Below are 22325 nucleotides of genomic sequence, written 5' to 3'. Positions count from 1 at the left end.
TAAGTAAGTTTGTAACCCAAAGACAACAAATAAATTTTAAACACGGGGGCCACTTTTGGGGGGTAAATGTGAAAATTAAAAAATAAAGTTTTTCAAACTATATCGTGTTACATATCAAATGTAAGAGCTCATTGTGAGAATCTCAAATATATTTTTTTATAATTTTAGGAGAAACAGTTTAGAAGTTATACAAGAAAATAGGCAAATAATGACCATCCCCCCCCCCCCTTTATCTCTGAAACTACTGAGTCTAAAATTTTGAAAAAAATACACAAAATAGATCTTTGCCTATAGATCATAGAAAAACCTATTAGAAATGTGCAGTCAAGCGTGAGTCGGACTTAATTACTTAGTTTTTGATCCGACCCCTACGGGTTTTTTAAAGACATTTCACTCACGTTTCACATAAAAAATACATTTTACATTGTTTAAAATGTGCAATGTACGGAACCCTTGGAACGCGAGTCCGACTCGCACTTGGCCGGTTTTTTTTTCGTTCTGAACCTTGTAGCTTTTTACACAACTTTGGGAACAAATCAAATTATTTTATCAAATATTTTGATTTGTTCCCAAAGTTTTGTATAGATAACAGCACCAGTCTCTCTCGGGATATCGTAATCCCACCAAAAACATTTCATGTAAAGTGTTGCCAAGACTAGGCGCATAAAGCTTTTACACTAAAAAGCTATCAGATCCCGTAGTAGGTACCAAGACTTACTCTGTAAGTCCTAACTTTATAAGCTCTAACTGTATAAAGCCAACATCTTGGTCAAACGTACAGTACGGCTTGGCCGTTAAATATATAAATTGTAAGTTTCTAGAAATTTTAAAGCATTTTTACCATAATCGGAATTGTTTTTAATGAAGTAAGCGTTAGTGAAGGTCTCCGATTCAGCTCACTCAATCGATTTTTGTGAATTTTGTGTTCATGTTTACTACTAAGTACATATTCCATTTTTGGAAAATATACAAAATCACGGAGTCATTTGTAGATCAGCGCCTAAAGAAGTAGCGGTTTCGATATCATTAGGCATTTTTCTCTTTTTGAGACATGTGTTTTATCTACATGCAAACATCTAATGCAGAAATTTTATCTATTTAGATATTTAATTCTTAATGGAGAATAAGTAGCCAAATTTCACCTAGGGATCTAGATACTTTGGTGTGTAGGTACATTACATACTTACGTGCTATCGTGGTGCAGTTGGAAAACCGCGGCTTTGTAGTGCGACGATTAGAGTTTGACATGTATTTTTTAAATTAAAATTTGAATTAAGCGAGTGCGAAGTGCGCGCCGTTCCGGCTCTCCGGCTGTTCTTCTGTATAAGTCGTACGTATTATTACTCAACTTATTTTTGCGAAATTTTTTGAGCAGATTTATTGAAAAAATATTAAAATCGCTCACTTATCACACGCGAGTCAAGAGGTATATAAATGAGCTCTCCGAATATGCATACATTGTTACGGATCTTACGGCCGCGTTACTCTGGTGTTTCGAGATCTCTACACGGCGCGAGTTGCCAATCGTTGGGAACTGTTTGATGGTACTGTGACATCCGAAAACAAAAAGTACAGTTTTATGTTTTCTTCTAATAGGCTACACTTATTTAGGCTATGTTCGTGAGGTTCTACAGCTCACAGAACCTCCCTTGTGTTTAAAGTTCACCATCTCGCGTCACCGCGTTATCCCGGCATTTTTAGCCACGACACGGCTAATGGGAGCCTGGGGTCTGCTTGGCAACTAATTCCAAGAATAGGTAATAAGCGTAGGCACAAATTTTTACGAAAGCGATTTCCATTATTAGGATTAGTCCCGTTTCCTCACGATGTTTTCTTTCACGGAAACGCGACTGATAAATATAATTTCGTACATAAGTTTCGAAAAACTGATTGGTACGAGCCGGGGTTTGAACCCGCGACCTCCGGATTGAAAGTCGCACGCTCTTACCGCTAGGCCACCTGGTCGTTATTCTTTATATTTGTCTAAAATATTCGATATCCTAAATGTCAAATAACTTATGCTTCTCAAATGCTACTGCGAACGGTAAATAGTCATATTATAATAGGAAGCTTACATTCACATATGACCTTTTATTTTCGGACGTCACTGCCGTCACCGGTGTGTCAGACAGAGTTCTCAACAGCTGGCTACTCGTAGGCCTGTAGATATCTCGGACCCACCAGTGTAACCTGACCGTAAGCTCCGTAACAAAATAAGCGTAATCGGAGAGCTTACTTATACCGGTTTGTTTAGCCCTTCACTCGCGTGTGATAAGTAAGCGATTTTAATAATATATTTTTTAAGGTTCATTACGGCGCCATCCAGTGTTGAGTAGCTGTATTAGATTAGTGTTAGGCGAGCTATTTTGAAATAATTAAAGAACAGATTATGTTTCATAACTTTGACATTATATTTTAGACCGTGGTATATGTTACCTACAGTTGATATTCATTCTAAAAATGACAACCGGTAAAACCCTATTGGAATGGAAAGTTGCTATTAATGTATGCCGCTAAATAGCTGTCATTTCATATTCAGAAATACAGAAATACAGACTTTATTGGTAAATATAAACAGTACACTTTACACGTCATAAACACTATTGAGTACTTAATTATAACCTTATCATTAGATATAAGTAACAATTCACTAGTTTATTAATTCGTGCAAGGAACAGTGCCAATATAGAGGGCGCTATTTTGGCTGGTTTACGTGAACCTGGTTCAAATCGATACTTCGAAAACTTTTTGGTTTTTTTTACCGTTGTTTTTATATTAGCATTCCGATCACTGCTACCACACAAAATTTCACGATTCTAGGACTTCAGGAACCAATGTTTTCAGGATTAGAGGTATTTTTAGGTACCCCCATTTTAAGGGGTTGCAGGGCGAAAGTTACAGATTTCTGGTCACCATATGTGTCTGCATACAAACCCATCCCTACATGCCAAATTTCAGCCTTCTAAGACTTCAGGAAGTAGTCTGTATTTTCTATGACGCGAATTTCATGTGTTTCGGACAGTGAAAATTAAGGTACTATAAAATTTTAAGTATAATAGGTAGCTTAATAAAACTTGGTGTTTTTGATAAGTCTACTGAGTACATGGTATACAAAAAATTTCAGCTCTCTAGCATTGTCCAAGCCGAAACTACGAGGGTTCGAAAATACGGCGAAACGTGCCGAGAAAAGATATGCACTGCCTTTTGCCCTTTGTCTCGTCTTGGCGGGGGCACGGCCGTGCCCCCAGATTCCGTAAGGAATTTGTACAAGCGCATACTGCTTGCCCTTAAGAGTTGGTCAAACACGCCTAGTCTTAGAGTTGGTTTAGTAAGATGGCATATAGTCGAGAAACTAGTGTAAGACAAAGATAGCATGATGCTCCCTGTCTATGTTTGAAATGAGACAGTCCTTTGACAAATTATATAATTATAGAAAAAGTGACCAAGTCAACCCTCAAGTCAAGTGTGACTACTTATAAAACACAAATCAAAAAATCCATACTAATATTATAAATGCGAAAGTCGAATTTAATTTTTAAGTACTAACATTATTTTTAAGAATATACTAACAAAAATTAAGATCATGTTATCTTTATTGAATAAATTTAAATTGAAAAATTGAAATTGAAAGTATGTCTGTCTCTCTTAAACCGCGGAACAGATTCAGTTGAAATTTGGTATAGAGATAGTTTGAGTCCCGAGGAAGGACATAGGGTAGATTTTATCCCAGAAGTCATCCTTTAAGGGGGTGAAAAGGGGGGGTGGAAGTTTGTATGGGGAATCGATAAAAAGCAGATTAGATAAAAATTAAGCTACCCAAATTACTAATAACTCCACGCACATGAAGTCGCGGGAAAAGCTAGTATTTCATAAAATAATTTGATTAGGGAACAAATCAATAGTTACAGGTGGAATACAACCTTTACGTCCTGGCCACGACATTGCGCGACTGACTTCGGCTAAGGCGAAAACCATAGGTGGGAACGAAAGGTCCGATAGCTGTGTCTCGCTCCAACCTAAGGTTGTCGCCTTAGCCGAAGCCAGTCGCGCAATGACGTGGCCAAGACGTTAGACGGATTCTGGCAATGGGGTACTCACCGCGTCTTTATCCTTTTCTTGTTCTCCCGGTCTTGGTCTTCCTGTGGCAGTTCACCAACCAGTGTGCTAGAGTTTTCCGATTCGGCTTCTCTATGACTGGAAATAGGGATGATGACACATGTTGAATTTTATAACAAAATTTAGTAACATCATAGAGTAACTTATACTAGAGCGGTACTGTCATAGTAAATTTTGTAACCACAGTAAATTCACTGCCATCTATCGACACACTTTAAAACTAAGAATGAAGATTTATAAAAATACGATAAAATGTATTTAAATATGGATAAATTATTTTATTATTTGCATTAATTATTTTTATGATTTTGACCCATGTTCTTTCACTGATATGCGTTAAAATTGTTAAATAAAAAACGAAACCGTCAACGCCATCTATACGACAGTAGGCCAAAGCTAGTAGCGCCCTCTGATCGAGAGTCAAATTTTCTTGATTTTCAAGGCACGTTTTTTTCCTTAGACTGTATCCATCTATTACAGAGTTATATCTATCTTTGGTAACAAAAAGGAAAAAAGTAAGGGTACCATTCGGTTCCTTACATTTTATCCAAAAAAATATTGTATAGCAGATAGTACCTGTTCTCTTCCTGGCCAACGTTGGGCTTGATGACGGGTATGCGGCGGCCCTCGGAGTCCGTGTCGCTATCCAACACGTAGCGCTCTAAAAAGTCCGACACAACTTGTTGCGACTTGTCTTCGGGCGGCGAGAAACCTGAAAATCAAAGTACATACAGTTGGTCAAACCAAATTGTCAATAAATAAGAACAAAAAAAAAAACTATACTCATCGGAGGCTTTGGGATTATACTGAGCAACTTTAACTATGGGACCAACCCCGAAATCGCGAAAAAAAAATTGGCTGTTTCATACATTTTGGCTGGTCCATTTTCTACGGGAGGGTACATTTTTTTCGCGATTTCGTGGTTGGTCCCATAGTAAAAGTTGCTCAGTACAATCCCAAAACCTCTATGGCAACGGGAATGCACTTATTTTTTAGCCACCCTGTATAATTACTACATTTTTCTTTTGACTGACTAACGAGCTTTTTTAGGGTTCCGTACTCAAAGGGTAAAAACGGGACCCTATTACTAAGACTCCGCTGTCTGTCTGTCCGTCTATCACCAGGCTGTATCTCATGAACCGTGATAGCTAGACAGTTGAAATTTTCACAGATGATGTATTTCTGTTGCCACTATAACAACCACTATGCCACTATGTTTAGAATTAGTACTATGTTATTTGGCATAAATATTTAGTATTCAATTTCTCTTATACCTTGTGAAAACATTTTCCGCACATATCACTTTATTTGATCTCTGTTTGGCCCAAAGGTTAACTGGTGGAGAATGCCTCCAGGCATTAAGTTCGCCTTTTGTACAACTTTTACTGTGCAATAAAGTTTAAATAAATAAACAATGAAATAAATATTTAAGTGAGGCTCCCATACAACAAACGTGATTTTTGCCGTTTTTTGCGTAATGGTACGTAACCCTTCGTGCGCGAGTCCGACTCTCACTTGGCTGGTTTTTTCAAAGCAGTGACGATATTCCGGCTTACCAGTAGCGGTGTGCTCGCTTTGTAACGAGGCGGCGCTAATGGTGGTGTCGGAAGACTGCCGCCGCTCGCTGCCAGACTTATGCGCCTGAAGCTCCGCCAGGTCCGACGGTGACACCTCCTCGAATGATGATGGACCTTCGCTTATTCCTTCTGTGAACGGATTATCACTACATAGTATAAAACAAAGTCGCTTCCTGCTGTCTGGATGGATGTCTGTCCCTATGTATGTTTAGATCTTTAAAACTACGCAACGGATTTTAATGCGTTTTTTTAATAGATAGTGAGTCAAGAGGAAGGTTTATATGTATACATCAGCATTGCACCCGTGCGAAGCCGGGGCGGGTCGCTAGTAATATATAAAAATACCAAAGAGTAAATTTACAGAAATATTTTTAGGCACATCAATTTATTTTTATTAAAAATTGAATGTTGATTTGCGTGCGTTCGAATCACAATATAAATAGTAAATAGGAATAGAAGTCATACTCATACATATATTATGGAAAAAGTGTTCAAGGACTGTGCCCGATTCAAAGTATTCAAACCATCGTTTAAGCATTCGTGACTGATGCCATAACCCTTACGATACCACACCTACTAGCGTGACTTGCGGTCTCGTACTACAAGTACGCTAGAATCGCTAGATATATGTAGTCAGGCGCAAGATCGCAAGTCATGGTAGCAGGTCAGATCGCATTGGAACTCATCAATTTTCTGAATAAAGGCAATCTTAGAAAGGTCTTGGTCATACTCTAAAAACTCCTTTTTTTATTAAACGTAGCAAACTTATGTAAAAAAGACCTAATTGAAAACCAGCGTCGCGGAGTGTGCCATGTTGGCTCACACCGTGACACCAAGCTGAGTAAGGACCATTTAGCGCAACCTCATTCTGTTTAATTATTTCTAGTTTTAGTCTTGTTATGTGGTGCTAATAAATGCCTTTTCTTTCTTTCTTTCTTTCTAATTCTTTTTTAGGGTTCCGTACCCAAAGGGTAAAAACGGGACCCTATTACTAAGACTCCGCTGTCCGTCTGTCTGTCTGTCACCAGGCTGTATCTCATGAACCGTGATAGACAGTTGAAATTTTCACAGATGATGTATTTCTGTTGCCGCTATAACAAATACTAAAAAGTACGGAACCCGCGGTGCGCGAGTCCGACTCGCACTTGGCCGGTTTTTTTATATATTGTGTTACACTTCGTGCTGCACAAGATCATGGCCCCGACGGAAGACAAGCCAGGCTAGCACCATGTTGAGTCGGGACCATTTCGTGGCTATGTTACTAGCGACCCGCCCCGGCTTCGCACGGGCAAACCTTAATAAATTATATACCTAAACCTTCCTCGAGAATAGCTCTATTGGTAGGTGAAAACGTCTGAAAATCCGTTCAGTAGTTTTCGAGTTTATCGCGAACATACAGTCAGACGCGGCGGGGGACTTTGTTTTATAATATATATAGAAGTTGTGTTACGTGTTGTTCTCTTATTTTATTTTTGCCACGAATAAACGCTTTCTATTCAATCAAACATCAAACATTTATTCAGCAAATAGGCCACAGGGGCACTTTTACATGTCAATTTTTACAAACAATAAAATTAACCCAAATTTACAAAAAAAAAACACAATTACATAAATATAAATGTCAAATTACACAAAAAAGTACAATTTGATAGACGTCAATGAATAACATTATTATAGTTGGTCAAACCAAATTGGCAGTAAATAAGAACCGAAAAAACTATACTCTTCCAATTTTTGAGTGCTAGTACTAGTGTAAGACAAAGATAGTATGATTATCTCCGTCTATGTTTGAAATGAGACAGTCCTTTGACAAACTATATCATAAACGTTACCTTGTGAAGGGCTGACTTTAAGAAAACCGTTGCTGTCTAGAGGCGTGGTGGCGTTAGAGGTTGTGTGACCAGGTTTTGTACAGTTGCAGTTTTTGTGGTTGCAACCCGTATTGCCACTGCTGGGATTTGGACACGCGTACGCTGCGGGCAAATAAATATATGAGATAATCTATTAATTGTACATACAGATATCAATCACAATGAAGAAATCAACGATGATCAACTCTGGCCAACGTGGGATTCGTGCGATTGTAAGAATGTGGTACGTCCCACTATAAAAAAGGAAAAATATATTTACATTTATGAGAGATTCGTTTTGACTATAGATTAAGATATACAAAGACTTGCAATATAATGTATAATATGGTTGCAGTACATTAGACCAGATTAATAGCGCACTAACATGTGTACAGTACATTGCACTGTCACAGAAGCAAGCTACCTATGAACCTTTAAGGAACCTCATCATGAAACCAAAAGGCAGTAGTGGGTCCATCATACACAACAGTCGCGCAGGACTCGGTGTGAAGCTCACTAAACAACAGAGCGTATGCCCGGAACAACCCTTCCGGACTTCTCAGGTTCATAGAAGCCCTCTCTTGTATGTTTCTAAGTGATTTTAATACGAATCTTTAAGGCACCTCATCATAAAACCAAACGGCAGTAGCGGGTTAATCAGACACAAAAGTCGCGCAGGACTCTGTGTGAAGCTCACTAATAATGGAGCGTATGCCAGGAACAATCCTTCCGGACTTCTCGGGTTCATAGAGACCTTTTGTGTTTCTAAAAAGGTGATTTTAATACAAACCTTTAAGGCACCTCATCATGAACCCAAAAGGCAGTAGTGGGTACATCAGCCACAACAGTCGCGCGGGACTCGGTGTGAAGCTCACTAATAATGGAGCGTATGCCAGGAACAATCCTTCCGGACTTCTCGGGTTCATAGAGACCTTTTGTGTTTCTAAAAAGGTGATTTTAATACGAACCTTTAAGGCACCTCATCATGAACCCAAAAGGCAGTAGTGGGTCCATCAGATACAACAATCGCGCAGGACTCGGGGTGAAGCTCACTAATAATGGAGCGTATGCCAGGAACAATCCTTCTGGACTTCTCGGGTTCATAGAAACCTTTTGTGTTTCTAAAAAGGTCATTTTAATACGAACCTTTAAGGCACCTCATCATGAACCCAAAAGGCAGTAGTGGGTCCATCAGACACAACAGTCGCGCGGGACTCGGTGTGAAGCTCACTAATAATGGAGCGTATGCTAGGAACAATCCTTCCGGACTTCTCGGGTTCATAGAAACCTTTTGTGTTTCTAAAAAGGTCATTTTAATACGAACCTTTAAGGCACCTCATCATGAACCCAAAAGGCAGTAGTGGGTCCATCAGACACAACAGTCGCGCGGGACTCGGTGTGAAGCTCACTAATAATGGAGCGTATGCCAGGAACAATCCTTCCGGACTTCTCGGGTTCATAGAAACCTTCTTTTGTGTTTCTAAAAGTGTGATTTTAATACGAACCTTTAAGGCACCTCATCATGAACCCAAACAGCAGTAGCGGGTTCATCAGACACAACAGTCGCGCAGGACTCGGTGTGAAGCTCACTAATAATGGAGTGTTCGCCAGGAACAATCCTTCCGGACTTCTCGGGTTCATAGAAACCTTTTGTGTTTCTAAAAAGGTGATTTTAAAACGAACCTTTAAGGCACCTCATCATGAACCCAAAAGGCAGTAGTGGGTCCATCAGATACAACAATCGCGCAGGACTCGGGGTGAAGCTCACTAATAATGGAGCGTATGCCAGGAACAATCCTTCTGGACTTCTCGGGTTCATAGAAACCTTTTGTGTTTCTAAAAAGGTCATTTTAATACGAACCTTTAAGGCACTTCATCATGAACCCAAAAGGCAGTAGTGGGTCCATCAGACACAACAGTCGCGCGGGACTCGGTGTGAAGCTCACTAATAATGGAGCGTATGCTAGGAACAATCCTTCCGGACTTCTCGGGTTCATAGAAACCTTTTGTGTTTCTAAAAAGGTCATTTTAATACGAACCTTTAAGGCACCTCATCATGAACCCAAAAGGCAGTAGTGGGTCCATCAGACACAACAGTCGCGCGGGACTCGGTGTGAAGCTCACTAATAATGGAGCGTACGCCAGGAACAGTCCTTCCGGACTTCTCAGACCACTGGATAGAATCTTGAGCGTGCAGCTTGCTAGGAGGTTCGCGCCTGCTGAATCGCCGGCGAAGACTATTCTTTTACCTGTAGAATATAATTTAAATGAGTACCTATACATGATATCTTCGGTTACCGCGATAGTTGTTAATGAATTAAAACTATTTGAATTATATCATGTATAATGAATTTAAAATACATCTGGACGTTACAGCGTTCGTGGTCAACGCTCAAACTCTATATCAAATTTTATCTAAATCGGTTCAGCGATTATTGAATCCCCATACAATTTGCACCTCCCTTTTCGCACCCTTAAGGGATGATTTTTGGGATAAAAACTATCCTATGTTTTACCCTGAGACAAGCTAAAATCGTTCACACTGCCGGTAAGCCGTCTAGCCGTGTGAACGATTTTAAAAGTTGCCATACAAACTTTGCTATCACTAGTAGTCACTACGGTATTCGATAAAATCCCGTATACGGTATACGAGAAAAGCCTAAGCATGTGAAATGTAGGAAGTTATTAACATTAATAACACTCACCAGTAGTACCAATAGTGCTAAAATTATTCAGCATCCAACAGTAAGCGTAGTAAACCTCCTCCAACGCCCTAGGGAACGGGGCTTGAGGTGCTAAACTATAGTCCACAGACAATATAGGCACGTTCAGCTTGGCCGCCCATTCCCTGAGGTACATTTCGTGGGACTTGGAGCTCTGGGCCACGAAGCCGCCGCCGTGGCAGTGGAAGAGAACGCCTTCGGCGGCTGGGAGAGATGAGCTGGCTTCGCCGTTCTGAAAAAAGAAATAGTGAGTGAAGCTTGACGGACGAGGCGAACGAGGTCTTCGTATTGTCGTGAGTATTGTTTTTTACAAGTTTGTATTTAACATGCCCTGTTTGTATGTTAGTGTGGGTCAAATCTTGGAAGCTACATTTGACCCACTTCACGATTGAGTTGAAATTTTGTATATGTAAATTGGATGACAATGCAATATTACGATGACATGGAGCTGATCTGATGGCGGAGACAGGTGGCCATGGGAACTCTGTGATAAAACAACGCTAACTAATTGTGTTTGGGGTTGTTAAAATTGTCTCGATGAGTATTAGTTGCCTGTAAAAAGAAAAGTACAGTCAGCGATAAAACCTTGTACCAAAAATGAAATTATTACTATAAAATTATTTCTGATAATTTTATTAGTTTTATGGGCAGATTTTTAGTTATGATCTTAGTATTCAGGAGAATATAAGTGTAATAATATCCATAAGTCGAATATATGTACATCTTATAACAACTAAACGCAACAAGTAACGGTAACAAAACGCTCAAACATGCCTTAGAATTCTGCAGAAGTCTGCCAGCTCGTTGTTAAATGAGATTTTAGGGAGTGTGTCAGTAAACGATACAACATATAATTATTATTGTAGTTTCAAAAACTTGCAAACTTACCATACCAATTCTCTTATTAACACTAATAAGCCTAACGTTAAGGCTCTGCAGACCTAGATGCACGGTGGGCGGTAGGACGGTCAGCTCCTTCCCTTCTGTTGTTGTCACCGTTACCGGTTCAGGCGGTATGGTGATCACTTTGTTGACGGCTACTGTTGAGGACATTAGGCTGGGCACGCGTTTCATTATTTCTGGAAAGAAATAGGAAATCTTAAAAGATTGCTCGTGAAATCAAATTGAGTTACAGTTTTACACAGGTTTTTTTTTTCCATGCTATGCGTTGGGAACCATTATGCTTACTTCGCTAGCGCCAGATAGAGCTAGGTATCAGATCAGTGTCTAATTCATAACATTGCCGTATCTGAATTTTTGAATGCAGTTTACCTTAGTAGTCGGCAATGTAACGTAAATTGCATGCAAGTTCATGCTAAACGCTTAATACTTTCAAATCCTAATGTCACGTATAAGGTCGAGGTGTCAGATTTAATCGGATAAACACGTCTGACGATGTCAGTCTGTAATATCACTTTAATACTATTTTATTACTGTTTGACTACGGAGTGTCAGATTCAGTCAAATTGTCAGATTTTGTACTATTATTTAGTAAAAATCCCTCATTTTACAGTTCCCTACGATACTGCCCCACTACATATCTAGCCCTAAGCCCATAAGTCTACTTAAATAAATAATAAATAACGTATAGAAAGACCATGGCGTTACCGCTCTCAGCCAGGAACCAGAAGGCCTTGCAGAATTCGACGCTGGCCGACTGCGATATGTTGACTATCCGGCGCGCGCGCATCTCCGGGTCGATCAGGTACTGCCCGCCCGTCCACACCGAGCTGATCAGGTTGCCGTGGCTATAATACGCCTCAGAGAAGCCCGCCATGCAGATCGATATGCCTTTTAGGATGCCGCGCATTGACGGTAGGAACTGCAAATGAAAATTTGATTACTTATACCAGGGGGCGAATCTCCTCGCTTCGGGCAAACTCGGATCCGTTCGGCTCAGCATTGCTCCGAGCAATTATTAGGGTTGGCACAACTTGACATCCCTTTGCGTGCACACGACCACAGATAAGATAATGTCTTGAATTTTGACAACCCTAAATAGCCGAAAGGGATAGTGCCATCTATTAGAAAGGGATAGCATGATTCGACCCTGAACCGCTGTCAAACTTCGGTTTTGTAGGAAGTTTCCTTTCTGTACGGTAGTACTATTATATATTCTGTGCTCATACTTTTAGCATACCCGTATACATTGAATGTCGTGTCTATTCAAACACTGCGGGACCTTGGGCTGTGGAGGCCGAGGAATCTGTGGAGGATTTGGATCGGCGGCTGTGAGACAGGGGGTGCGACCCTCAGTCCGGATCGTACCTGGTACAATGTCCAACATATCTCATTGGTCTTTTTGTGATAAGACTAACAAAAATATAAGATCAGGCAAAGTAATATTTTGTGGTAATATAAAAATGTGGTAATAAATTGTCATTTCAGGCAATGTCAGCTGAAAACAATATTTTACTTGTTAGGTTGGTACCTCTGAAACTAACCAGAATTTGTCAAATATTTGCAGATTAGTTTCAATAATGCCAGATTTTGTCAGATTAATTTGCCAATAATGTCAGAAAAGGCCAGACCAATGTCTGATTTCAGTCTATGTCAGACGATGTTACATCGGATAGTGTCAACTTTTATTACCGACCTGGAACCCCAGACACCTTCCGTAGAAGCAGTACTGGTTGATGGTGTCCGCTTGCGAGAACAACTCTTCGGGCGAGCGCGCCTCGGACGGGAACAGGTCCCCGGGCGGCGCCCACGACAACAGCGTGTGCACGTGGTGCAGGCACGTGCCGAGCGAAGCGAGTAGTTGTCCGCATGATTCTATTTCCCTGTGGACACAAAATATACAGACCAACCTTAATCTAACAATTTTTCAATCATCTTTTGCATTTTTTTCGAGTACATATTTTTAAGTGTCGCCACAGCTATAGGTGAACTTTATGTCGTTGTAATAAGGTTTACTGTTGTGTACTATAACTTATTTAGTTAATAGGTGCATTATAAGTACTGTGAATAGTTGCCGATTTCGTTTAAATTATAAATATAGTATAGGTATGGACTTAGTTTTACTTCAGACCTATAAAAATAGACTCGGGTTTTTAAGCATTAATCATCAATTTTAACTTAAATTCTTTTAAAGCTGTTAGACGCCTTAGACTTTTTATAAAGACTTGAGTTCTTCCTAGAGAATATGTTTGTTTCTCAATCATTTTCACGACACATCGACATACAATACATCGTTAAGATACACGAAGTGCTTTTATTACTTTAACGCAACTTTAACATTAATGACGGTGTCTTAATTAGTACTTTTGAATCACTATTCAATGTATTATAGAAAAGGAATCTACACACTATTTCGACTAAAAATAATCAAAATAGATTTTTTTATCGCCGTCCGCCGTCTCGTAAAACTCAATCTTGTTCATTTATCTTCTACAGGTCTTACCAACTGCAATAACTTGTTTTGTAACTTGTGTTGTGTGTGTATCTCATAAACTAAAACAGGTTTATTTACGTAAAAGTGTTTGCAACGTACCTAATCATAATAATATCGTCATCATCATTCTACTGCTATTATCTTATTCGCGTGGTGGTGTTGTGTATGTATACCTCACCAGTATGTCATGAAAAGTCTTCTTGTTGTTTTGAGACCACCGCGGTGCACCGTTGGATAAATAATTCCGTTGATACTAAAGAGCGCGTGCTAATTAATCTTACTGTTAATTTAAAAAACCGGCCAAGTGCGAGTCGGACTCCGAGGTCACCGAGGGTTCCGTACATTTTAGTATTTGTTGTTATAGCGGCAACAGAAATACATCATCTGTGAAAATTTCAACTGTCTAGCTATCACGGTTCATGAAATACAGCCTGGTGACACACAGACAGACGGACAGCGGAGTCTTAGTAATAGGGTCCCGTTTTTACCCTTTGGGTACGGAACCCTAAATAGAAGGATATGTTTCTTACGCGTCCCACCTCTTCTGGCTAATTTTTTAGGCGGCTGTTTCAACATTCAAATCCCACGTGAGGCAAATGTGTAGCCGGCTAAACTAGTAAAAAGTAGCTTTTCTGAGGCAATATTGATACTTTAATTTCCTTAAAATACTTATATTGCAAGAATACTTCCGAAATGCATTCACATACACAATGCATACATGTACATATTTTATTGTTTTCTTAGCAGACACATTCCTTGACCTAGTGTTTACAGAGCGGACATAAAGAAGACGCGTGACTAATAGCTAAGTAGGTATATGACGTAAACCGCACATGGACGCCAACTGTTCTAACAACAATTATTAAGTTAAGTCTCAATATAATATAGACTTTTAGATCATTGAAATTAGGCTTTTATAAAGCAGAGGGAATATAATTCTCGCGATGATATTGAACTTTATTTCAAACTTTTCAAAGGGTTTATTTAGCGTAGTTTCTGACACAATATTCCGACTATACCGCCTCATCCCCAGGCTCCAGTGGGAGTTCGGGCAGAAGACTAGCATGGTTGAAAATTATGTCAGAAAAGAGGATGTCAATGACTATTCGATGTAGAGGAGAAATTAGAACCGGGGTCTGGGCTCTGAAGTAGTAACTGAGGATGTATCCGGAAAAACCGCTATAAGAGATATCCTTCCATTAGAGAATGTTCCTATAATGCTTCATCTGCACGCTTTCTGTTGAAATTTCAGATGGAAACGTAATTATTGCACATGAAGCATAAGGACCCTTCCGTAGTGGAAAGCCACATATAGCTAGACCTGAATAGCCGATAACGCGTTACTCGGTAAATATTAAACATTTCTTTAACCCAACCCTTTGAACACCATCGTGTGCGGCGCGTCATCTTCAACCTTGTCGATATGCGGTATGCACGAAGGTTGATATTGGTCTTTGGCGGTCAAAGGATACCTAATGATTGTCCTTTCCTTTTATATTTTTTCCCTGTATCATTTAGTACCTATGCGTGAGCCCTGTGTTGCAAATAAGGCATGTAGATCACGCGTCGACCCATTTAGCGGATCTTGCATTCGTTGAATGTACCATCGTCCACATAATGAACTGACAATTTACACCTTATTGACAAAGCCATTCGATTCACAGACGGTCAGTTTAAGATGTTGCTGTTAGTATGTAGTTGGGCCGTGACGTGTATAATTATTGCATCATTTCATGCTGCATACACCTGATGAGTGCACCAATATTTTTACACTTGACTGTACTAGTATTAGGACCGTGGGCACAGGGCGGAGACGCCATAGGTACATCAAAAATCATTTGCGTTTCTATGTGTGAACGGCACGTCTGTACACGCGTCATGCGTCATTGTGTGAGTAAGTTGCTTCTGAGCGGTCGGCAAACGGTCGTCAATCTGCTGTCGAGTACCAGGTAGGGGCGAGGTAATTCGCATCGGGGCGGGGCGGTGCGTGGCCGCTCTGTAATATGATAATACTATTACTTATTACTTATTCTGTGCCGTGGGATGTTACGAGGTTAAAAAACTTGATATTGATCCAACCACCTCGTGAGGGGAGGTCCTTTAAGTCGTTTGCCGTCTACGTCGTCCAGTCGCCTGTCACCTTATGCCTCTATGCTGCTACGCGGTTATCACCAAACCACGTTATAAATTTGCAGTTTATTAAAAATAAGTTCGCAAAAATACGGACCCTCAATTTACTATTACTTGAACAGTCGCCATCAGATATATCGGAGCGGCCAAGACTCTCACAAATATCTGAACACGCCTATAGAGGCGACAATAGTGTCAAGGCGATAGAGTGCGTGTTCAGATATTGCGAACACCTTGGCCGCTCCGATGTATCTGATCACATCATCTGTGAAAATTTCAACTGCCTAGCTATCACGGTTCATGAGATACAGCCTGGTGACAGACAGACGGACAGCGGACTCTTATTAATAGGGTCCCGTTATTACCCTTGGGGTACGGAACCCTAAAAATGATTAGACTTCTTTTTGTTTTAAAACTATTTTCACGCAATTAATATGTATTTCTTAATAAAATTGTCGTTTTAATATTTTACTTAGGCGAAGTTAGTGATCCCAACGGTAGATAGTTATGCCAACCCTAATTTTCAATAAATTACATTGATATATATATCTCTCTCTCTCTCTCTCTCTCGTTAGCCTTTTTCTACCCTTTGGGTGTAGGCCTCCTTCATTTTGCGCCATTCGTCGCGGTTCTGTGCGACTTGGAGCCACTGTTTCCCCGCAGTCTTCTTAATGTCGTCATCCCAACGCATCTGGGGTCTACTTTGAGGACGCTCTTCCCCCCATGGTCGCCACTCGAGTAGTCGTTTGCTCCACGAATCGGTCTTCCGTGCTATATGACCAGCCCATTCCCACTTCAAATTGGCTACGCGTTTTATAACATCATTGACTTTGCTCTGTTGTCTCAGCCATTCATTTGTTTTACGGTCTCTCAATGTGATCCCCACCAATTTTCTCTCTAACGCCCGCTGGGCAACACTCAACTTACATAGTATGTCTTTGGTGAAAACCCAGCTCCATAAGTGAGAACAGGCAGGATACATTGGTCAAATATGCGTGCTTTTTGTTCGGCCTTAAGGTTCATTTTGAAGACAACATTGATATCAGGGTTTGATAATATAGATCTACCAAAGATAGATATAACTCCGTAATAGATGGATACAGTCTAAGGAAAAAACGTGCCTCGAAAATCAAGAAAATTTGATTCTCGTTCAGAGGGCGCTACTAGTTTTGGCTTACAGTCGTATAGATGGCGTTGACGGTTTCGTTTGTTATTTAACAATTTTAACGCATATCAGTGAAAGAACATGGGTCAAAATTATAAAAATAATTAATGCAAATAAAAAAAATCATTTATCTATATTTAAGATAGAATGCTATCGTATTTTTATAAATCTTCTTTTTTAGTTTTAAAGTGTGTCGACAGATGGCAGTGAATTTACTGGGGTTACAAAATTTACTATGACAGTACCGCTCTAGTATAAGTTACTCTATGGATCTACTTAACAATAATTCTACCAAATTAATGCTCAAAATTAGTTAAGTTATAATGTTTTATTATGATAAAGTTTGCTGAAAGTTGGCTGTCAAAGTAAACCATCGGCAAAAAATTAGTTAGCAAGTGAAAATAGTGAAATAAGTACAAAAAAACTCCGACGAAAAGGCTGAACACCGACCCAGTGGCTGTCTTAAATCTTACCACAGAATAACTAATAGTACTACCGGTCTTACCTCACGAAATACCCTTTCCGGAACAGCAAGGCGTCCCTGCCTGTGCAAACTTGCCGACTCAGCTTCAAGCCGTGCAATACGCAGGAGTCCACTACGGAGACGAAACTTCTGTAGCCGTTGCCTGGGGATGCCGCGTCGAAATCGTACTGCGGCGCTACCTGGGGAACAGTAAATTTGTGGATTAAGATGTACACAGGTATAGTGTATTATATTACACAGTTACACATCTAGGGGGCAGTCAAGTAAGAAATTTCTTTCTTATTTACTGGCCTAGGTGTGTATACTATTTTTCTGTTCGACAGAGCCGGAAAGCGGCAACTTCGTTTAGCGCAGCCTGCCGAAAGTTGACGCTTTCGGCACGGAGAACAGAAACATTATTTGTAGTTTGTGATAAACATATGGAATTAATAATAAAGTCGATAGGTATGATGCTCATGACTTCGAAATTATTGTGATACAAGATAAAGGAAATGCATAAAACCATTTTTTATCACAATCTAGACATTATCAAGGCACACCTTGGTCATCATTAAAATTGTCGAAACATAAACTCTTCATTATGACTCAAAAAATCTTCTGTAATATGTAGAACATATAAAGCACAAATCATTGACACACATCACAAAGTCCATCAGATAAGCAAGCTAAAATGGCAATGATTTAGCCATGTTAGCAGTAGAAATACTGAGTTAAAATTTCTATGTATTTTATTAAAACCACTGTACATTATTAACATTAGGTATCTTCTATATTTGTGTCAGTAAACAATAATAGTGAACTTGCAACAGCTATAATATAGTAAGTCAAGCATGTGTGTCATTGTTTACTTTACATCTTATCAAGTAGGTGTCATTCATCCGAAATAACAATTAAATTAACAATGCTAATAAATGTCGAGACTAAAGTCCCGTTGTTTACACAATGTGTAAAGATTAAATTATTAAGATTAATTACAAAAACATAAATACAGATTTTTTTCTTAAGGAGGCAAATGAGCGGACAATTCGCCTGATGTTAAGTGATTACCGTCGCACATGGACACCTGCAATACCGGAGGGGTTGCAAGTGCGTTGCCGGAATTTAACATGGGAGTACGCTCTTTCCTTGAAGGTTTAAAGGTACACGCACAAACACAAACTGTTGTCTAAGTGTCTAACTCTTCAGTGTCTGTAAGTAACTGTTGTACCTTTATCAATATTTTATTAGAATATTTCTTCAATATTGTTGAGAAAAAATAATTACGAGTATTTACAATAAGGCTCTGTTTTTTTAGGGTTCCGTACCCAAAGGGTAAAAACGGGATCCTATTACTAAGGCTCCGCTGTCTGTCTGTCTGTCACCAGGCCGTATTTCATGAACCATGATAGCTAGACAGTTGAAATTTTCACAGATGATGTATTTCTGATGCCGCTATAACAACAAATACTCAAAACAGAATAAAATAAATATTTAAGTGGGGCTCCCATACAACAAACGTGATTTTTTTGCGTAATGGTACGGAACCCTGAGTGCGCGAGTCCGACTGACACTGGGCCGGTTTTTTTAAATAAATGTCAGCTTTTTAGTAAAAATATTTTTATAACATAGTTAAACTTTCTTATCAACAACTGGACTAATTGAAACGGAACATATCTTAGGTATTACATTGTCACTATTTAGTAAACATGTGAACATTGACATGAGCTCAAGATTACAACAGTAGTAATAAATTGTATTAACATAATTAACAAAGTTGCATATCTTAATTAGATCACCTTCGGCCCACTGCATGTGTCTGTTAAGAGTCCGTTAAGTCATTGACTGGGTATTTAAAATGAAATGAAATTGTTTTATTCCGAAATTAATTTCCATATGTAGGTTAAAATTAAACTAAACTGTTACACTGAAATTTACAAATTAAAACTTAACATTAACTAGACTAGACTTAGGGGCCGTTCACCCGGACCTTACGGTGACAGGTTTGTGGTAGGTCCTCCAGTGCTCATGAAGTGGGCCATCGACCCACTCCCTCACTGCGGACGTGTTGGGGCATTCCACGAGAATGTCCCTTATGAAATGCTTTTGCCTTGTATGGCAGCTAATTCAATCAAATCCGTAATGAAATAAAAGTCTATTGTTCTTGTAAGGTCTATTCAGATTCATCATCTTCCTCGCGTTGTCTCGGCTTTTTCCATGGCTCTTGGGAGCCTGGGGTCTGCTTGCTACTCTCAAGAATTAACTAATCTCAAGAATTGGTGTAGGCACTAGTTTTTACGAAAGCGTCTACCATCTGACCTTCCAACCCAGAGGGGAAACTATGCCTTAATTCGGATTAGTCAGGTTTCCTCACCATGTTTTCCTTCACCATAAAGCGACTGGTAAATATTATGTGATAAGTTCCGAGAAACTAATTGGTACGAGCTGGGGTTTAAACCTGCAACCTGCGGATTGAAAGTTTACAATCTTAACGCTAGGCTACCAGTGCAGAAAGTTTATCAGATTAGAATTATATAAAGACATCAACCAGGATGCTTGGGATAATTGAGCAAAAGTAGCATAGGAATGTCGTTTTTCGTTTGCTCCACGAATCGGTCTTCCGTGCTATATGACCAGCCCATTCCCACTTCAAATTGGCTACGCGTTTTATAACATCATTGACTTTGCTCTGTTGTCTCAGCCATTCATTTGTTTTACGGTCTCTCAATGTGATCCCCACCAATTTTCTCTCTAACGCCCGCTGGGCAACGCTCAATTTACGTAGTATGTCTTTGGTGAAAACCCAGGTTTCAGCTCCATAAGTGAGAACAGGCAGGATACATTGGTCAAATATGCGAGTGGCGACCATGGGGGGAAGAGCGTCCTCAAAGTAGACCCCAGATGCGCTGGGACGACGACATTAAGAAGACTGTGGGGGAAACAGTGGCTCCAAGTCGCACAGAACCGCGACGAATGGCGCAAAATGAAGGAGGCCTACACCCAAAGGGTAGAAAAAGGCGAGAGAGAGAGAGAGAGAGAGAGAGAGAGAGAGAGAGAGAGAGAGAGAGAGAGAGAGAGAGAGAGAGAGAGAGAGCATAGGAATAAATATAAGCAAGTTTCAGTGCCAGTGCGAGCTACGCGCTACTAGGGTAGCCGATAACGCGGAAAAACCCGTATGTAGCGAAAAGGGCCTAAAAAGAGAGAACCCGCCTAGCAGGTCACTGGTAGTGAAATCGAATTTGGTTCAAAATAATTCATGTCTTAACTATTTGAAACAAATTATAAATCACCATATCTAATAGTCTAAAATTTTTAAATGGAGTTGTTCTTTTATTATCAACCCTTTTTAAAACCAGGGAACCGTAAATCTAAAGACCCTAAAAATAGCTTTGACCTAAATCTACAATATCTAAATAAAGTGATGGACATAAAATCTTTAAAAAACATTTGTAGGTAAAGACTCCTGTTAATTTAGACTCAATTTTCCAAACTTATAAAAAAACAAAGCTCACTCAAATTTGGTCAAATTTTTAAAACACATTATTTCCTAGAACATAGAATCAACTTGACTTTATATCACATGCAATTTCTTTAAGTAGTCTTAAGTATGTGTTAAAAACATGACATAAAGCATATGAGCTCCCTGCCGAGATTTTCTCGAGGGACCACGGTATGGGGGTCTTCAAAAAAGGAGTGTACAGCTTTTTAAAGGTTCAATAACATGCATGTAACACCTCTGGAGTTGCAGGCGTCCATAGGCTATGGTGCTTAACACTAGGCGGGTTGTATGCTTGTTTGCCACCAACATGATATAAAAAAAGCCAATAATAACACAACTATATAATTAACATGTGTTTGTGTTTGATATAAAATTCTCACACATCTTCCTCATAATTACTTAGTTTATTTTCACTTCCCACCATTTCCCTTTGGATTCTAAGCCTTCCAGTCACCCGGTTGACCTGGATTTTGACTGTTTTTTGTTGCGCTGGTTCTAGTTCGCGCCTCGGAAGAATTTGCACCCGTTTCTCGATGCAATGATAAAACAAAAAACGTATATATAAATATATCCCTACACTCACCCCCGTGGCGCTTGTGCAGGTCTTCGTGGCTCCAGTTAAACTCCGCTTTAAGTGTAACTTCACTTTTACTATCTTCACATCCAATGATCTTCTTTAAAGTATTTTAATAATAAAATTCACCGAATCACATTTAAAATCCGACCGCACGGAGCTCTGACATTTTCTTTCTTTTTTTTCCATCAAATTCAAAATTCTGTTCCTTTTGTTTGTGTTATGCGCATGCCCCAAACGAGATATATATATAAGATAAAAGGTGAGAATGAACGAGATGACAAAAGTGGCATAACGAAACAATTTAAGGATGCGTTCCGAATAGTTTGGTATTAAAACTAAACATTCCCCCGCCCGAGAAAGGCTAAAGCCTTTATCAACAAATAAACAAAATTCAACTCTATTAATAAATTAAAACACTAAACTAAAACAGTTTGGTATCGCTACCTCCGCTTAATCTTCCAAAGGAAGCCTACAAATTTTAACAACCGGCCGCGTGAAGCTACCTGTAGAAGTTTTAAGACGCACTACCCTAACAACACCGTCTTTGCCGGGTAGCAATTCCTCTATTCTTCCTAACCTCCATTTCAGAGGAGGTAAATTTTCCTCCTTTATAAGAATAAGATCGCCCAGCTTAGGCGGATCAGTTGGAGATGTCCATTTTCTACGCATTTGAAGAGAATGAAGATATTGGTCACTCCATTTTCTCCACAGGCGTTGAGACATAGCTTGAATTAAGTTAAAACGACTCAACCGCGAGTTTGGCATATCCTCAAAATTGTACTCCGGAACCGAAAGCAAAGGTCTACCTATGAGTAGATGGGCAGGCGTCAAGAC

General features: G+C 39.6%; 2 protein-coding genes across 2 annotated transcripts in view; both read right to left on the bottom strand.

Annotated features, from left to right (window-relative positions):
* Positions 1–22325, bottom strand: part of LOC134747590 (small ribosomal subunit protein eS19A) — a 469695-nt gene that overhangs the window by 44901 nt on the left and 402469 nt on the right. The window lies entirely within an intron of this gene.
* Positions 1–22325, bottom strand: part of LOC134747595 (hormone-sensitive lipase) — a 49277-nt gene that overhangs the window by 20909 nt on the left and 6043 nt on the right. The window contains exons 3-12 of the mRNA XM_063682190.1: positions 17461–17618; positions 12863–13049; positions 11875–12088; positions 11155–11345; positions 10249–10498; positions 9583–9792; positions 7526–7666; positions 5673–5822; positions 4693–4828; positions 4099–4194 (exon numbers count right to left, since the gene is read on the bottom strand). Coding sequence (XP_063538260.1) covers positions 4099–4194; positions 4693–4828; positions 5673–5822; positions 7526–7666; positions 9583–9792; positions 10249–10498; positions 11155–11345; positions 11875–12088; positions 12863–13049; positions 17461–17618 — 1733 coding nt within the window. The remainder of the gene's footprint in view (positions 1–4098; positions 4195–4692; positions 4829–5672; positions 5823–7525; positions 7667–9582; positions 9793–10248; positions 10499–11154; positions 11346–11874; positions 12089–12862; positions 13050–17460; positions 17619–22325) is intronic.

The sequence above is a fragment of the Cydia strobilella genome, chromosome 15 (assembly GCF_947568885.1).
Source record: "Cydia strobilella chromosome 15, ilCydStro3.1, whole genome shotgun sequence".
Lineage (NCBI taxonomy): Eukaryota > Metazoa > Arthropoda > Insecta > Lepidoptera > Tortricidae > Cydia > Cydia strobilella.
Note: the sequence above shows the minus strand (reverse complement) of the source record. Positions and strands in the feature narration are given on the sequence as shown.